This window comes from Chiloscyllium punctatum, chromosome 10 (genome assembly GCF_047496795.1).
Source record: "Chiloscyllium punctatum isolate Juve2018m chromosome 10, sChiPun1.3, whole genome shotgun sequence".
Taxonomy (NCBI): domain Eukaryota; kingdom Metazoa; phylum Chordata; class Chondrichthyes; order Orectolobiformes; family Hemiscylliidae; genus Chiloscyllium; species Chiloscyllium punctatum.
This window is the reverse complement of record NC_092748.1, coordinates 101,004,154-101,021,738: the sequence shown is the minus strand read 5'-3', so window position 1 is coordinate 101,021,738 and position 17,585 is coordinate 101,004,154. Positions and strand designations below refer to the sequence as shown.

The 17,585-nt window shown below is 43.0% G+C and overlaps 1 protein-coding gene across 4 annotated transcripts in view; it reads right to left on the bottom strand.

Moving 5' to 3' along the window:
* klhdc3l (kelch domain containing 3-like) overlaps nucleotides 1–17,585 on the bottom strand; it is a 120,621-nt gene that overhangs the window by 21,617 nt on the left and 81,419 nt on the right. For all 4 annotated transcript variants that reach the window (XM_072579878.1, XM_072579879.1, XM_072579877.1 and 1 more), the window contains 3 exons: nucleotides 17,058–17,344; nucleotides 2,779–2,861; nucleotides 12–90 (listed from right to left, as the gene is read on the bottom strand). In XM_072579878.1, the coding sequence (XP_072435979.1) occupies nucleotides 12–90; nucleotides 2,779–2,861; nucleotides 17,058–17,220 (325 nt within the window). In that variant the 5' untranslated portion in view covers nucleotides 17,221–17,344. The remainder of the gene's footprint in view (nucleotides 1–11; nucleotides 91–2,778; nucleotides 2,862–17,057; nucleotides 17,345–17,585) is intronic.

Below are 17,585 nucleotides of genomic sequence, written 5' to 3'. Positions count from 1 at the left end.
ATTCTTCTTACCAATATCATAGATCCAGAGAGGTGTTTTCCCTTGGGTATATGCAGAGTCCATCATTCCACCAAACACATAGATCATTCCCTTCCAAATCAAAACACAGAAGATTTCAAAGCTACAATGGTATATGAGTTAATAAAAATTGTTTCAAAGGTTAATTGCCTTTTCAAAGCACAAGCATTCTTGTTCAAGGTTAAGAGATCTGGTCAGGAAAACAAGGTATGTCACCCTGTCATGTAACACAGAAGATCACATAGCCATTTTATTTGTGACTACTTTGTGTGCGAGCAATGCAATTAGTCTCACTTCCATGTTCTTACCCCATGTCTCCCCAAACACATATCCATAGCCCTTTTGAAAGTTACTACTGAATCTAGTTTGACCACACTTTTAGGCACTTCATTTCAAATAGCTGCAGAACAAAACTTGCTGCATAATAGGACTTCTCCTAATGTACCTCTGACTGTAAATGTTCCCATTGGTGTGAGGATTGAGAACAAAAGGCAAAGATTTAAGGCCACTGGAAAAAGAAGCAATGATGCTATGAGAAACTGCTTTTACACACAAAGTGACTAAGGTCTGGAACATACTGCCTATCACCAGCCTCCTTCCATGATATAACATTTCTATGATTCTGTGACTTTTCTTGCCAATTATCTTAAACCCATATCCTCTAGCTATTGAGCCAAGAGTTCCTCAAGCCCCACCTGCTCTGTCAAGTCTCTTATCACTTTGAGCACCTCCACTAAATCTTGTTTTAACTTTTTCTTTCCCAAGGAGAACACTTGCAACTTCTCTCATCACTGCATGTAGCTGAAGTCTCTCATCTCAATACCAGGAATGTGCAGGCTAGGTGGGTTAACTATGAGGAGTACAGGGATAATCGGGCTGGGGCTGGGTGTAAGATGACTTTTGGAGGTTGGTATGGGCTAAATGGCCAGCATTCACACAATGGGAGTTCTGTGACTGGGTTTGCTTTTGGGTGGCATGGTGGCTCAGTGGTTAGCACTGCTGCCTCACTGCGCCAGGGACCCAGGTTTGATTCCCACCTTGGACAACTGTATGGAGTTTGCACATTCTCCCCGTGTCTGCATGGGTTTCCTCTAGGCGCTCCGGTTTCTCCCACAATCCAAAAGATTAGATTAGATTAGATTACTTACAGTGTGGAAGCAAGCCCTTCAGCCCAAGAAGTCCACACCAACCCTCCAAAGAGCAACCCACCCAGACCCATTCCCCTATATTTACACCTTCACCTAACATTACGGGCAATTTAGCATGGTCAATTCACCTAACCTGTACATTTTTGGACTGTGCAGATTAGATGAATTGGTCATGCTAAATTGCCTATAGCCAGGGGTAAATATGGGGAATGGGTCTGGGTGGGTTAACCTTTGGAGGGTCAGTATGGACTTGTTGGGCCAAAGGGCCCGTTTCCATACTGTAGGGAATCTAATTTAATCTAATCTCTGTGGTAAATCTTCTCTGCATCCTGTCTCTATCCTGCATCCTTCTTAACGTTCAGATCCCAAAATCAAGATTGCATTTGAGACAATACTCCAGCTGAGAACTAACCAACAATTTAGAACAGCTTTCTCTAACTTCCATCTGGTTCAGTGTATTGAGATGAATTTAGATGCTGGCTATCAAAAAGAAATTTCTCATCAACAATAACTCAATAGTGAAAGATTGCAAAGTTCTGAGATAGAGTGCTCTAATGTCTTGGTCCATGAATCACATAGATTTGCAGGCACAGCAAGTAATTGGGGAATGTTAAGGTTTATTGCAAGGGGAATTGAACACAAAAGTAAGGAGGTTATGCTTGAGTGATACAGGGCATTGGTGAAACCACATCTTATCTATATGTACAGTATTACTTACCTTATCTATGCAAGGGTGTAAATAATTTGAAAGTAGTTTAGCAATTTACCAGACTAAACTGAAATGGGTGGGTTGTCTTATGAGGAAAAGTTGGGCATGCTGGGCTTGTATTCTGTGGAATTTAGAAGAATAAGAGGCGACTTAATTGAAACAAGAATCTTGACAGGATAGATGTGGCAATATTTCCTCTTAAGGGAGAATCTAGAACTAGGGATCATTGCTTAAAAGTAAAGGAGAGCCATGCATTTAAAACAAAATGATGCCTTTTTTTTTCTCCAGCCAGAGGCAATGAGAGTCTTGGTAAGCAAGAAAGTTAAAGGTTATCAGGGGTTGGCAGGAATGTGGATTTGGGTTATAGTCAGATCAGACAAGACATGATCTTACTAAATAATGGAGCAGGCTCAAGGGGTGGTGAATAACCTACTCTTGCTTCTAATGTTCATAAATTCTCCCACGGTGCAACAACTTGCTCATTTTGAGATTTCTATGATAATGAAGATAAGAATGACAAACATTTGTTCACTCTATTAATAGGCCCATGTGAGAAATTTCTTTTGTGACCATCCCAAGTGCAACCCACTTGCAGTTGACCTGTACAGCTGATGAGACATTGCTTTCTCTCAGAAAGTACATATGCCTTGAGCCATTACTTCCTCATGCCATCAGCGATGAGAATGTTATCACACTGCTTAACAAACAGTAGGTACAAAACCACATCTGGCCACTCTGCAGTCGTTGCATCTGTGATTAAAAAAGCCATTTCAGTACAGAGTGCAGACATATTTTAAATTGGTCACGCAAGGTTTTGATAGCCCACACTGAGAGCATCCAATCTGAAATAACACTTGTTCTGCTTGCAACAAAAGCATTGGATCGCATCTACTGCATTCTTACTTCATGGGCTACCAACGAGGGCTCCTCCAACTCTTCTGGTGCAGTTCCAGCTGCTCTGTCCAAATCCTCCCAGTCATTCTGAGCTGAAAAATACAAAGGTATTAACCATATTGCAACACATCTCCATTAGGAAGAGAAGGGTTTAGTAAAATTGCAGTTATGAAGCTTGGGTAGTTTAGGGATCAAATGACAGGAAAGGAGGGGATCGGTCACATCAGGACAACGCAAGAGAGAAGGGATTAAGAATGATTAAAAGTTAGCAGAAGATTACCTTGTGTCTAAAAATTACTCTGACCAGGCACCTTGTTAAATAACTCATATTGTTGATAGCGTAAGGATTGAGAAAAAAGATACCAGAAATGTTGCAAATATTGACAAACTTAAGTCAGATAATTTTATTACAAATGTTATAGAGCCATGCAAAGCAAAACCAAAATAACAGGATTTTGATCGGAGTATAAATTAGAAGTTAATGGGAAATTATAATAGAGTTGAAACTGGTATTTTTGATAGCTGCATTATGCTTACACCTTCCTAACCCTGAATACCATTCACCCAGCATTGAATATGATAACCTAGTGGTTATATTACCAAAGAATTAATCCAAAGGACTGGACAAAGAACTCCCAAGCACTCAGCTTCCCACCTCCATAAATCTTCAATAAACCAGCCTTCAATGTATTTCCATCTCCCACCATATCAGTTCCAAAATCCTATTTCTCATCATCAAACCTTCCTTTATTTTCCGAGGTTTGTAACCTCCTTCAACCCTGTGTTTCAACACACATCTACGATTTACATCCCTAGTCTCCCTTCACTGCTGCTTCAGCTTCAGCCTCACCTTTTGGAATGTTCCACCAGAGCCCTCCCTTGTGCAAGTGCTTCACCCTCTGTCTGTCAGGGGCAGCATGATGGCTCAACAGTTAGCACTGCTGCCTCACAACACCACTGCCTCACAGCACCGAGGATCGACTCCAGCCTCAGGTGACAGCGTCGAGTTTGCACATTCGCTCTGTGTCTGTGTGGGTTCCCTCTGAGCACTCCTGTTTCCTCGCATAGTCCAAAGATGTGCAGGTTAGGTGGATTGACCTTGTTAAATTGTCCATAGAATCCAGGGATGTGTAGGATAGGTGGATTATGGGAAATGCAGGGTTACCGGGATAAGTTGCGGAGGGTGGGCCTGGGTGGGATGCTGTTCGGAAGGGCGTTGTAGACTCAATGGGCTGAATGGCCTGCTTCCACACTGTCAGGATTCAATGATGCTCACCTCATTTGGTCCCCAGCTTTAAACCTTCCCTAACCATTAAGTCCGATCATGCTTCTCCCAGTTAAGCATTTCTTTTATATTTAGCTATCTTTGCTGTTTAAAGAGATGCAAAAGTTTGAAGTGTGAAAACACATAATTGCAGGCTGCAATGCATAGAAGACTAATCAACCAAACCAAACTCAACATGAAGGTATGTTGCAAGGCAACACCATGTGAAGCTCCTTTGATAAGGTTAAGTACAGGGCCTTTTGAAAAGCCCCAGTAACTTTGATCAAAAGGTTCAAAACCAAGTGAAAGAACTGAACCACATTTCAGGGGAGGGCCTGGTATGTTCTTAGCATGAATAGCAGTGCACCTGCAACGTTAAAACAGCTTAGTCGCTCTCCTCACAAATTATTCAATCTGGCAGAACTTTCGAAATCTGCCCACAACACTGCAGTGTCAGGCTCACAGAGGCAGAGCTGAACATTACACCTTATACCCTGCAGCACAACAACTTCCTGTGCTGCCTCTGGTTAATGTCGTGAGGTGACACCCGAATGGGGAAACTCCTGCAGTGCACATCACAGCCGTGCCATGGGGAGCTTAAGAAGCAGAATCCTTAAGAAAATAAAAAGAGATGTATTTTTATCAGACTATACTGAAATTGTATCCTTTAATTCTTCTAAAATGTGCCAAGTTACTAAACTGTGCTTCAAGAAGTCTTTAACTTCTCAATACTTTAGGACATTACCTCAATTTCTTGCTCTGTAAATACACTTATTCCAATTTCCCTTCTGCACTCAAATTAATCTGCCAACCATATGTATTCAGAAAACAGGCCCTTATAAATATTGTAAGTCCACTTCTTTTTTCTCAGTAAAGTTAATATACTTAAGCATTATAATTTGTCTGGAGAGTGAGCCATGACTCAATGAGTTGCACCTTTGCTTCTGAGTCACAAGCTTCAAGTCCCACTCAAGAAATGAGCACAAGGCTGACACACCACTGCACGTCTGAGTACGTGCTACACTGCGAGGTAATGTACTTGCAGAAGGTTATCAAGGAAAAGGATTACAACATGAATGAAAAACTGAAGTTCAGGGGAACATCGGTGTGCATATCCACAAATCCCGGAAATTAGATTCAAATAACTCCACAGAGGCTGGTATCCCATCGGTAATAGCTTAAGCCGATACTCTCTGGAATTTAGAAAAATGAGGGCAGATCAAATTGAGGCATTCAATATGATAAAAGAATTGGATAAAATAGACATGGAGTGGATGCTTCTTCTTGTGGGGCATTCTTAGGATAAGGGGTAGCAAATTTAAAACAGTTGAGGAGAAACTAAGGATTGTGAATCTGTGGAATTCACTACCCCAAAGTGTGGTGGATGTTGGGACAGTGAGTAAATTTAAGGAGGAGTTAGACAGATTTTTAATTGGTAATGGGTTGAAGGATTATGGAGAAAAGGCAGGAAAATGGGGTGAGGAGCATGGTCGAATGGCCGAATTCTCTTTTTGTATCTTATAAACTTACGAACTACCCTTTATTTATACATGCATTGTATTTGAAACTGATCCACCTCTCTCAGAGCCAGCTCCCAGGGTGAACAGAACCTCTGACAATCCTGTTTATTCTTTTTTTATTCTTTTTTTTAGACAGTCTTTTCATTTTTTTTTGTTTTACCCCCACACTACTGCCTAACTGCGGTAGTGCTTATTTTTTCCCAGCACCCATGTTGTGTGTGTGCAGGTGTGAGACACAGTGAAAGACACAAGGTGTACGAATCTTTATTCAAATTTCCACCACCAGGAAGAAAGGAAACACCCGAGTGGCCAGTGACAAGCACTGCCCTTCACATCAAAGGGCAATGCTGTGTGATCAAACAGTGAAGGGGAGGGCAGAGATCAAATCAAAATAGAGTTGGAGGGGGAAATAATGCACTCCACTCCCTGTGGCCCCCAACTCTCCCTGAACAACTCCAGGGTATCGGTGGATACTGCGTGCTCCTTTTCCAGAGACACCCGGCTCGAACGTAACCGCGGAAGAGGGGCAGGCAGTCGGCCCTAACGACCCCCTCCACGGCCCACTGCCTGGACCTGTTGATGGCCAGTTTGGCCAGGCCCAGGAGCAGGACAATCCTGTTTTTTTAAAAATCTCTGACAATCCTTTTTTTTTAAACCCCCACACTATGACGAGAACGAGGGTAGGTCCGATCAAGGACAGTGGTGGGAGACTGTGTATTGAGTCGGAAGAGATAGGAGAGGTCTTGAACAAGTACTTCTCTTCAGTATTTACGAACGAGAGGGACTGTATTGTTGAAGAGGAGAGTGTGAAACGGACTGATAAGCTAGAAGAGATATCTGTTAGGAAGGAAGATGTGTTGGACATTTTGAACAACTTGAGGATAGACAAGTCCCCCGGGCCTGACGGGATATATCCTAGGATTATGTGGGAAGCAAGAGAGGAAATTGCAGTACCGTTGGCAATGATCTTCTCGTCTTCACTGGCAACGGGGGTGGTACCAGGGGACTGGAGAGTAGCGAATGTTGTGCCCCTGTTCAAAAAAGGGAATAGGGATAACCCCGGGAATTACAGGCCAGTTAGTCTTACTTCTGTGGTAGGCAAAGTAATGGAAAGGGTACTGAGGGATAGGATTTACGAGTATCTGGAACGGCACTGCTTGATTAGGGACAGCCAGCACGGATTTGTGAAGGGTAGGTCTTGCCTTACAAGTCTTATTGAATTCTTCGAGGAGGTGACCAAGCATGTGGATGAGGGTAGAGCAGTGGATGTAGTGTACATGGATTTTAGTAAGGCATTTGATAAGGTTCCCCATGGTAGGCTTATGCGGAAAGTCAGGAGGCATGGGATAGAGGGAAATTTGGCCAATTGGATAGAAAACTGGCTAACCGGTCGAAGTCAGAGAGTGGTAGTAGATGGTAAATATTCAGCATGGAGTCCAGTTACAAGTGGAGTTCCGCAGGGATCAGTTCTGGGTCCTCTGCTGTTTGTAATTTTTATTAATGACTTAGATGAGGGAGTCGAAGGGTGGGTCAGTAAATTTGCAGATGATACAAAGATAGGTGGAGTTGTGGACAGTGAGGAGGGCTGTTGTCGGCTGCAGAGGGACTTAGATATGATGCAGAGCTGGGCTGAGGAGTGGCAGATGGAGTTCAACCCTGCCAAGTGTGAAGTTGTCCATTTTGGAAGAACAAATAAGAATGCGGAATACAGGGTTAATGGTAGGGTTCTTGGTCAGGTGGAGGAACAGAGGGATCTTGGGGTCTATGTACATAGATCTTTGAAGGTTGCCACTCAGGTGGATAGAGTTTGTAAGAAGGCCTATGGAGTATTATCGTTCATTAGCAGAGGGATTGAATTCAAGAGTCGTGAGGTGATGTTGCAGCTGTACAGGACTTTGGTTAGGCCACATTTGGAGTACTGTGTGCAGTTCTGGTCGCCTCACTTTAGGAAAGATGTGGAAGCTTTGGAGAGGGTGCAGAGAAGATTTACCAGGATGTTGCCTGGAATGGAGAGTAGGTCGTACGAGGATAGGTTGAGAGTTCTCGGCCTTTTCTCGTTGGAACGGCGAAGGATGAGGGGTGACTTGATAGAGGTTTATAAGATGATCAGGGGAATAGATAGAGTAGACAGTCAGAAACTTTTTCCCCGGGTACAACAGAGTGTTACAAGGGGACATAAATTTAAGGTGAAGGGTGGAAGGTATAGGGGAGATGTCAGGGGTGGGTTCTTCACCCAGAGAGTGGTGGGGGCATGGAATGCGCTGCCCGTGGGAGTGGTAGAGTCAGATTCATTGGCGACCTTTAAGCGGCATTTGGATAGGTACATGGATGGGTGCTTAATCTAGGATAGAAGTTCGGCACAACATCGTGGGCCGAAGGGCCTGTTCTGTGCTGTATTGTTCTATGTTCTATGTACTACCGCCAAACTGCAGTAGTGCTTATTTTTTCCCCAGCACCCATGTTGTGTGTGTGCGCAGGTGTGATCTGTCAGCCAGAGCTCCCTGATTAGACCAGGTTAACAGCGCCCATCAGGGAACTCATATTCTGTGACATCCACCTGGCTGACCTTGTCACAATCACCTCATAAGATAGCTGTGAGGGAATATGGAGTACCTTTATTGGCCAAGACGTAGAATACAAAAGCATAGAGGTTATGATGAAATCGTATAAAATGCTGACTAGGCCACAAATGGAGTGCTGTGTGCATTATAGGATGGATATGACTGCAGCAGGGAGAGTGTAGAGGAGAATTATCAGAATGCTGACCGGGCTGGAGCGTCTAAGCTATGTGGAAAGGTTAGATATGTTGAGATTATATTCCTTGGAGCAGCAAAGGCTGAGAAGGGACCTAATAGAGATGTATAAGATCATGACAGGCATGGATAAGATTGATAGGAAGGTACTTTAAGTTACTACAATAGTCAATAATCGGGGGCAGAGATTTATGATGAGAAGTAGATGGATAAGAGGAGAGTTAAGAATTTTTTTTCTCTCAGAAGGTTGAGGGAGTCTGGAATTCACTGCCTGAAAGGATGTTGATGAGGTGCCAGTGTTGGACGGTGGGGGGGGTAGACAAAGTTAGAAAAGCACAGCAGGTCAGGCAGCATCCGAGGAGCAGGAAAATCGATGTTTCGGGCAAAAGCCCTTCATTAGGAATAGACGTCGATTTTCCTGCTCCTCAGATGCGGCCTGACCTGCTGTGCTTTTCCAGCACCACTCTAATCTAGAATCTGGTTTCCAGCATCTGCAGCCCTTGTTTTTACCTAGACAAAGTTAGAAGTCACACGACATCAGCATTACAAATCAACAAGTTTATTTAAAATCACTAGCTTTTAGAGCGCTGCTCCTTTGTCAGGTGAAGTAACCTGAAACCCAACTCGACAAGGGAGCAGCACTCAAAGTCTGAGTTCAAATCAACCTGTTGCGACTATAACCTAGGGTCATATGACTTCTGACTTTGAAAGGATGTTGATCCTGAAACTCCTGTAACTGTTAAACAACATTTGGATATTTACTTAGGATGCCAAGTCTGAAAATGGAATTAGTGCAGTTGGATTGTTATTGACTGGCATGGACATGATGGGTCGAATGGTCTCCTCTTGTCCTGTAAACATCTACGTCATTTCATAAAAAATAACAAATATTTTTAGCATTTGATTGCAGAATTAAGCAAAGTAAAATTTCTGCTGAAACTTTCTCTTTATATTTTTAAATATCCTAAATGTTTCATACAACCACCTGTTGTGACTCAGATCACCAGCTCTAGGCAGACGGAATACTTGCTGCTAAATATTTGCTGTGCTTTGGCTGGATTCAAGGTTACCTGTAATTGGATGCAATAAATTATTAAATGAGACATTTAAAAGGTTCCATTTTCCAGGTCAAGGGCCTGTTAAATATTACACGGAACTCTTTGAAGAAGAGGAGTTTCTCATCTTGTCCCAATCATCAAAAAAAAGATTCCCCACTTATTTATATCACTGCCTTTGATGAAACCTCTTGGACACTGAATCTCTACACAGTTTTGTTGACATGACTGTTCATTGTACATGAAGCACTTTGAGCCAATTTGACAATGTGATAAGATTATATTTTGGTGTAATCATTTCATTTTTCCAGTCCATGCACAAGTATTTTAATTAGCCCATCATTCCAAATCTACAAAATTCCAATTTTTAAAAAACCACTGTCCACATTTATAATACTTTTGAAGTGGAATTATGGATGCAAAGTAGAAAACCTGGCAGCAGTTTTTGCACGCAGCAAGTTCCCATGAACAGCAATGTAATAAAGACCAGATGACCTCTTTTTCCGAAGTTGATTGAGGGATAAAGTTTGGCCTGGAGACTGGAGACTGTGCCCTTCTTGAAAATAGTGCCACAGGATGTTTTGCATCTGTCCAAGCAGGCAGATGTAATCACTCGTTTTATTTCAACCTACCTTCAGGGATTTGTGGATACGCACACTAATGTCCCACTGAACTTCAGTATTTTTTCACGATCTTACCATTCATAGTGCAATCCCTTTCCTTGAGAACCCTCCACAAGTGCATCACTTCACATAACTTACTAAATTTTGTGTCATCCACAGACTTCTTGTTGGAACCGTTGATGTATACCATAAGCAGCAAAGGTCCCAGCATAAGGCCCTGCAGAACTCCAACAGAAACATATGTCCAGTCACAGAAACATCCCTCTACCATCACCTTCTGCTTCCTACCTCTCAGTCAATTTTGAATCCAAAGTACAATGTTATATTGGATCCCATGGAATCTTACTTTCTTAACCAGTCTGCTATGATGGACCTTATCAAAGTCCATGTAGATCACATCAATTTCATAATCCTCATCAACACTCTTGGTTATCTCCTCAAAAAATTCAATCCAATCCAATTTGTCAAACATGACCCTCCCTTAACAAATCCCATGCTGACTACCCCAACTGATCCATGACTATCTATATGTAGATAAACCCTGTCCTCCAACTTTTTTAATTAGTTCATCACCATTGAAGTCAGATGGACTGGTCTGTCATGTCCTGGTTTACCCCTTCCTAAGATAATGGGAAGGTATTAGTAAATCCCCAGTCCTTGGATGCAGAGGAATTTGTTAAGTGTACACAAGAAAATTTTCTTATTCAACATGCGGACGTATCTACCAGAGAAAGAGCAAAATTTAACTTCCTCTTGGGAAATAAGGCTGGGCAATGAATGAGATACTGGGAGGACCGCTTTGGGGCAAGTGATCATAATGCTTAGTTTTAAAATAGTTGTGCAAAAGGATAGACCTGATCTAAAAGTAAAATTTATAAATTGGAATAAGGCCAGTTTTAACCGTATTAGGTATGACCTTTCAAAAGTTGCTTGGGGGAGGCCATTCACAGGTAAAAAGGAACAGTTGGAAAGAGGGAGGCCTTCAAAAAATGAGTTAACGAGATTTCAGCCACAGCCTGTTCCTGTCAGTGCAAAGGGCAAGTCTGGTAGGTGTACGGCATGCTGGATGACCATAAAAATTGAGCCTCTGGTCAAGAAAAAGGAGGAGGCATAGGCTGGTATTGACAGCTAGAATTGAGTGAAGACTATAAGACAGCAAGAGTAAACTCGAGGGAAATCAGGAGGGCAAAAAGGGGACTTGAGGTAGCTCGGGTGAAAATGGTTAAAGAGAATCAAAAGAAATTATACAAAATACATTAAGGGCAAACAAGTAACTGGGGAGAGAATAGGCTCCTTAAAGATCAACAAGACTTTCTATGTGTGCAACCACAGGAGATGGGCGAGATACTAAATAATTCGCATCAGTATTAACTGTGGAGAAGGACATGGATGCTAGGGAACTTGGGGAAATAAATAGTGACATCTTGAAAAGAGTTCATATTACAGAAGAGGATAAATCCCCAGGGACTGATCAGTTGTATCCAGAAATTTGTGGGAAGCTAGGGAAGAGATTGCTGGGCCCTTTGCTGAGATATCTGTATCTTTGACAGCCATAGGCTTGGTGCCAGAAGACTGGAGGGTGACTAATATGGTGCCATTGTTTCAGAAAGGTGGCAGGGAAAAGCCAGAGAATCAATAGACTGGTAAGCCTGACATCAGTGGCGATTAAGTTGGAGGGGATTCTGAGGGACAGGATTTACATGCATTTGGAAAGGCAACAACTGAGTGAGGATAGTTAACACAGCTTTGTGCAAAGGAAATAGCGTCTCACTAACTTCACTGAGTTTTTTTTTGAAGAGGTGACAAAGAAGATTGATATAGGCAGAGCCGTAGATATTGTTGATATGGACTTCAGCAAGGTGTTTGACAAGGTTTTGGATGGTAGACTGGTTAGCAAAGATTAGATCATATGTCATCCAGGGGGAGCTAGCCAATTAGATACAAAATTGGCTTGAAATTAGGAGATAGAGGATACTGGTGGAGGGCTGTTTTTCAGACTGGAGACCTGCGACCAGCAGTTGTTGCTGGTCTACCGTTTTTTAAAAATCGCTTATACAAATGAATTGAGTGTGAAGAAAGGAAGTATGGTTAGTAAGCTTGCAATGGTGGTGCAATGGACAGGAAGGAAGATTATTTCAGAGTGCAACATGACCGTGATCAGATAGGCCAATGGGCCAAGGAGTGGCAAATGAAGTTTAAGTTAGATAAATGTGAGTTGCTGCATCTTGGTTAGGCAAATTAGGGCAGCACTTATACACTTAATGGTAAGGTCCTGGGAAGTATTGTTGAAATAAGAGACCTTGGAAAGCAGATGCATAGTTCCTTGAAAGTGAAGTCGCAGGGTAGACTGAATGGTGAAGGAGGCATTTGGCACACTTGCCTGGTATTGGTCAGTGCATTGAGTACAGAAAGTGGGATGTCATGTTGCAGATGTACAGGGAATTGGTAAGACCAATTTTAGAATACTGCATTCAATTCTGGACTCCCTGCTATAGGAAACATGCTGTTTAACTTAGAGTCATAGAGATGTACAGCATGGAAACAGACCCTACAGCCAACTCATCCAGATATCCAAACCTAATCTAGTTCCACCTGCCAGCACCTGGCCCACATCCCTCCAAACCCTTCCTATTCATATACCCATCCAGATGCCTTTTAAATGTTGCAATTGTACCAGCCTTCACCATTTTCTCTGGCAGCTCATTCCATACACGTACCACCCTGTGAAAAAGTTGCCCATCAGGCCTCTTTTATATCTTTCTCCTCTCACCCTAAACTTATGCCCTCTAGTCATGGACTCCCCCACCCTAGGGAAAATACATTTTCTATTTATCCTATCCATACCCCTCATGATTGAGTAAACCTCTACAAGGTCACCTCTCAGCCTCCGACGCTCCAGGGAAAACACCTCCAACCTATTCAAACCTCTCCCTATAGCTCAAATCCTCCAACCCTGGCAATATCCTTGCAAATCCTTTCTGAAACATTTCAAGTTTCACAACACAAGACTGGAGGGTTTGAGATATTGAAAGAGGCTGAATAGGATGGTTGGAGGCTGAGGGGTGACTTTATAGAGGTTTATAGAATCATGAGGGACATGGAGAGAGTGAATAGCCAATGTCTTTTCCCCAGGTTATGGGAGTCCAAAACTGGAGGGCATAGGTTTAAGGTGAGAGGGGAAATATTTAAAAGGGACCCGAGAGTTACCTTTTTCCACACAGAGGGTGGAACGAGCTGCCAGAGGAAGTGGTATAGGGAGGTATAATTACAACATTAAGCAACATTTTAAAGGCATCTAAATGGATACATGAACAGGAAGGCTTTCGAGGGATATGGGCCAAATGCTGGCAAATGGGTCTAGATCAGTTTAGGATATCTGGCTGGTGTGGATGAGTTAAACCAAATGGTCTATCTCTGTGCTGTATAACTCTGACTCCTCTAATACCAATCTGTGGCCAGAGAGGATTTGAAAAATACTCCCTGATATTTCCTCCCTTACTTCTGTCAATAGGCTGAGGATCCTGGAATTGTATTCATTGGAGTTTAGAAGATTAAGGGGAGACTTAATAGAGACGTACAAGATAATACATGGCTTGGAAAGGGTGGACGCTAGGAAATTGTTTCCGTTAGGTGAGGAGACTAGGACCCGTGGACACAGCCTTAAAATTAGAGGGGGTCAATTCAGAACAGAAACACGGAGACATTTCTTCAGCCAGAGTGTGGTGGGCCAGTGGAATTCATTGCCGCAGAGTGCAGTGGAGGCTGGGACGCTAAATGTCTTCAAGGCAGAGATTGATAAATTCTTGTTGTCTCGAGGAATTAAGGGCTACGGGGAGAATGTGGGTAAGTGGAGTTGAAATGCCCATCAGCCATGATTGAATGGCGGAGTGGACTCGATGGGCCGAATGGCCTTACTTCCACTCCTATGTCTTATGGTCTTATGTCTTATGGTCCTAATAGCCTGGAATACATTTCATTCAGGCCTGCAGATTTATGCACTTTAAAAGCTACTAAATCTGCTTGCACCTCCTTTCACTCTATGATACTTTCTCCTTATATTTCATAGTACTCCATCCTGAAGAGTACACCTGAATCATCATTTTCCATTGTGAAGACTGATGCAAAGTATCAATTGAGGACTATGCCTACACGCGCATCTATAGTCCAAATTCGGTCTTAATCACTCCGTTAGGGTTTACCTTTATTCTACCTTCTCAACGTTTTCTCATGCACTGTTTGCTTTCATAATTTCCTTTTTAAGACCCTGTCGCCCCCCCCCGCCCAGTTTTTTACATTCCTCCATGGAGTCTGCTATACTGAGCCCATGGTATCTGCCACAAATCTCTCTTTTTCCTTAATTCTAAACTTTATATTCTTTGCTATCCAGGGTTCTCTGTTCTTGAACCCAGCCTTTGTCTTTATGAGAACAAGTTTATCCCTGTATTCTCGCAATGTTCTCCTGAATACCTCTCACTGCTCTAACAGTTTTATCTGTAAATAGCTATTCCCAGGCTACCTGGGTCAAATGGTGTCCCGTCTTAGTAAAATTAGCCTTTCTGCCTTTTAGTACATGTATTTCTGGCCCATATTTATCCTTTTCTTTAACTATCTTAAATGTACATGAGTTATGATCACTATCACCAAAAGGATCCCCTATTGATATGCCTGGACTCATTTCTGAATATCAGGTCCAGACTGCCCATCCCTGTTGGGCTTTCTATGTACTGGTGAACACACAAAAACATTCTCCTGGAAGAAAATAAAATATTTGTTTCCTCCCTACATTGAACACTAAAACCATCTTAGTTTGATTTTACAGCCTCATTATTCTTGAATTCCATTTTTTTGATCCTCTATTTCTCCCTGACTGTTTGGGGGGTGTATAGTACACATCCAACAGCGTGTGCTTTACCTCTGTGTTTTTTATTTCTACCCATTTGGCCTCATTTAATGAACCTTTCAAGATATCATCCTTCCTTATTGCTGTACTTGATTTCTTGATCGATATTGCAAATCCACCTCTCCTTCTATCCTCCTCTCCAACTTGTCTGATTAACCTATAACCAGTGGTTGTAAAGAGAAAGCTGCCAAACAGCCATGTCTCGGTCATGACAATGGTATCATACTGCCTTTGTCTGTGTCCCCTCAGCTCACCGGTCTTATTTCTCAGGCTCACTGATTAAAACATATTTCATTTTGCCTTGCTAAACTCACTTCTTATCTAGTCTATGATTTGGAGGTGCCGGTGTTGGGCTGAGTGTACAAAGTTAAAAATCACCCAACACCAAGTTATAGTCCAACAGGTTTATTTTGAAGCACTAGCTTTCAGAGTGCCGCTCCTTTATCAGGTGGTTGTGGAGTCTACTCGATGTTCCCCTTCCTACTCCCTTTCCGACATTACCATTCTTAGCCTTCTCTATTGCCACAAAAAATCAAACTGCAAATTGGAGGACCACCTCATCTTCCATCTGGGCTACTTACAGCCCGAGACATTTAACATCAAGTTCTCCAATTTCAAATAACCTCTCTTCCTATCACCTGACTTCCTTCCCAGCCCCTCCCCCCTCCCTTCCATTCCTCTAATCGACCAACCAGCTTGTACCCTCAACCTGTGTTCACCTATCCCCACTTCACCACCCTTCCCCCCCCCCCCCACCCCACCCACCCGTTTTATCTGCAGCTTCCCTTACATCAATCCGCAGTCCTGAAGGGTTATACCTGAAACATTGGCTTCTCCACTTCTGATGCTTCCTGGCTTGCTGTGTTCTTCCAGCCTCCTGCTTGTCCACCTTGGAATCCAGCATTGCAGTTTCTTTGTCTACCCCACTGCCTGGTTGCCAACCACTTTAACTCCCCCAAGGATATGCAAGTCCAGAGCCTCCTCCACCACCAAACTCTAGCCATCTGATGCCTGGAGGAAGAATGCCTCATCTTCCGCCTTGGGACCCTCCAATCATACAGGATCAATGTGGAGTTCACCAGTTTCCTCATCTCTTTTCCCCTCACCTTATCCCAGATTCGACCCTCCAACTCAGCACCATCCTCTTGAACTGTCCTACCCGTCCATCTTCCTTCCCACTTATTCACTCCACCCTCTTCTCCGACCTATCACCATCACCCCCCCACTTCCATCCACTGATTGCCTTCCCCCCCAACCCTAACCCCCTCCCATTTATCTCTCAGCCTTCTTGGGCCTCCCCACATTTCCAATGAAAAGCTTATGCCTGAAACGTCAATTCTCCTGCTCCTCGGATGCTGCCTGACTGTGCTTTTCCAGCACCACTCATTTTGACTTCTACATTCAATACAGTCAAAGACGATCTTGGGTCTGCATTCCAAATTCTGTACAAGGACCTGGATTTCCCGAAAAACCCTGTCTGTTCCAGCTGAAAGTAGATTCAACCACGGAGCATCCAAAGCTCTCTGGGATCGGCATGTTTCCATTGCTGTACATCTCTATGACTCTATGAGTAACTCATTGGTAGCTCTCCATGTCTCTGATCATTCAGGAGATTATCATCATGGCAATCTTTCCCAAAATTTCCTTTCCCTTTCCCAAACTTGTCACATCCTACACAAGATTGGGAATTCAACCTTCAGCTATAATAATATTGGATATATCTATCTCCTGTTTAAGTACCCATTCACCACACATCAATCTACCTACCTACTTCTGTACAAGCTAAACTCCCAGTCTGACCTCTAGTGCTTGTGTAGAACTAGTTAACAGTCAAAATCAGAAGTTGCTGGGAAAGCGCAGCAGGTCTGGCGACATCTGTGAAGAGAAATCAGAGTTAATATTTCGGCTGCAGTGGCCCTTCCGTTCAGAGGAAGAGTCACCGGATCTGAGACAGTAACTCTGATTTCTCTCCGTAGGTGTTGCCAGACCTGCTGAGCTTTTCCAGCAACTTCTATTTCCATTTACAATTTACAGCATCCACAGTTCTTTTGGTTTTTATTTAGTTAACAGTCAATTCTTATTTAGATGCAATCAGCCTAAACCCGATGCCAGCGACAGGTCAAAGACAGTGAGTATTTACAGAATCAAATCAAGTGAAAATCCGACATCTTACCAATGTTGTACCTCCAAAAATCTCTCATCCCAGTTTGCCTCCGACCACCATAAAGATACATGTATCCCTCATAGATGCAACAGCCATGCTTGTATCGTTCCAGTGGTGCTGCTTTGGACTGGGAGAGCTGCCTCCACACAGGTTGGCCAATTCCCTTTTGCATAACGCTCCTGTCACCACCAGGTTATTACCCAAATAGATAGCAGATGAGGAACCATGATGCTTTCCCACGAAATACAGCGCTCACATGCCAGATGACAACATCTGGATGAATGTCACAGAATGTTCTAGAACAAAAACAACAGGTTATCACTCATTTTTGATTTGGAATGCATGGCAAAAGTTGAAATGTACAAACGTTAATCTAAAGACAAACTGAAAATGCTGGCGTATAACTTTGGACATGGGCTCCGCAAACTCTTTTCCTCTGATACCATCGATGCCTTCGGTTTCTTGTGTTTTCTTCTTAATAACTCAGGACTTCCTCCATCCTACCCTGACTATTTTGGAGACCGCTAAACTAACTGC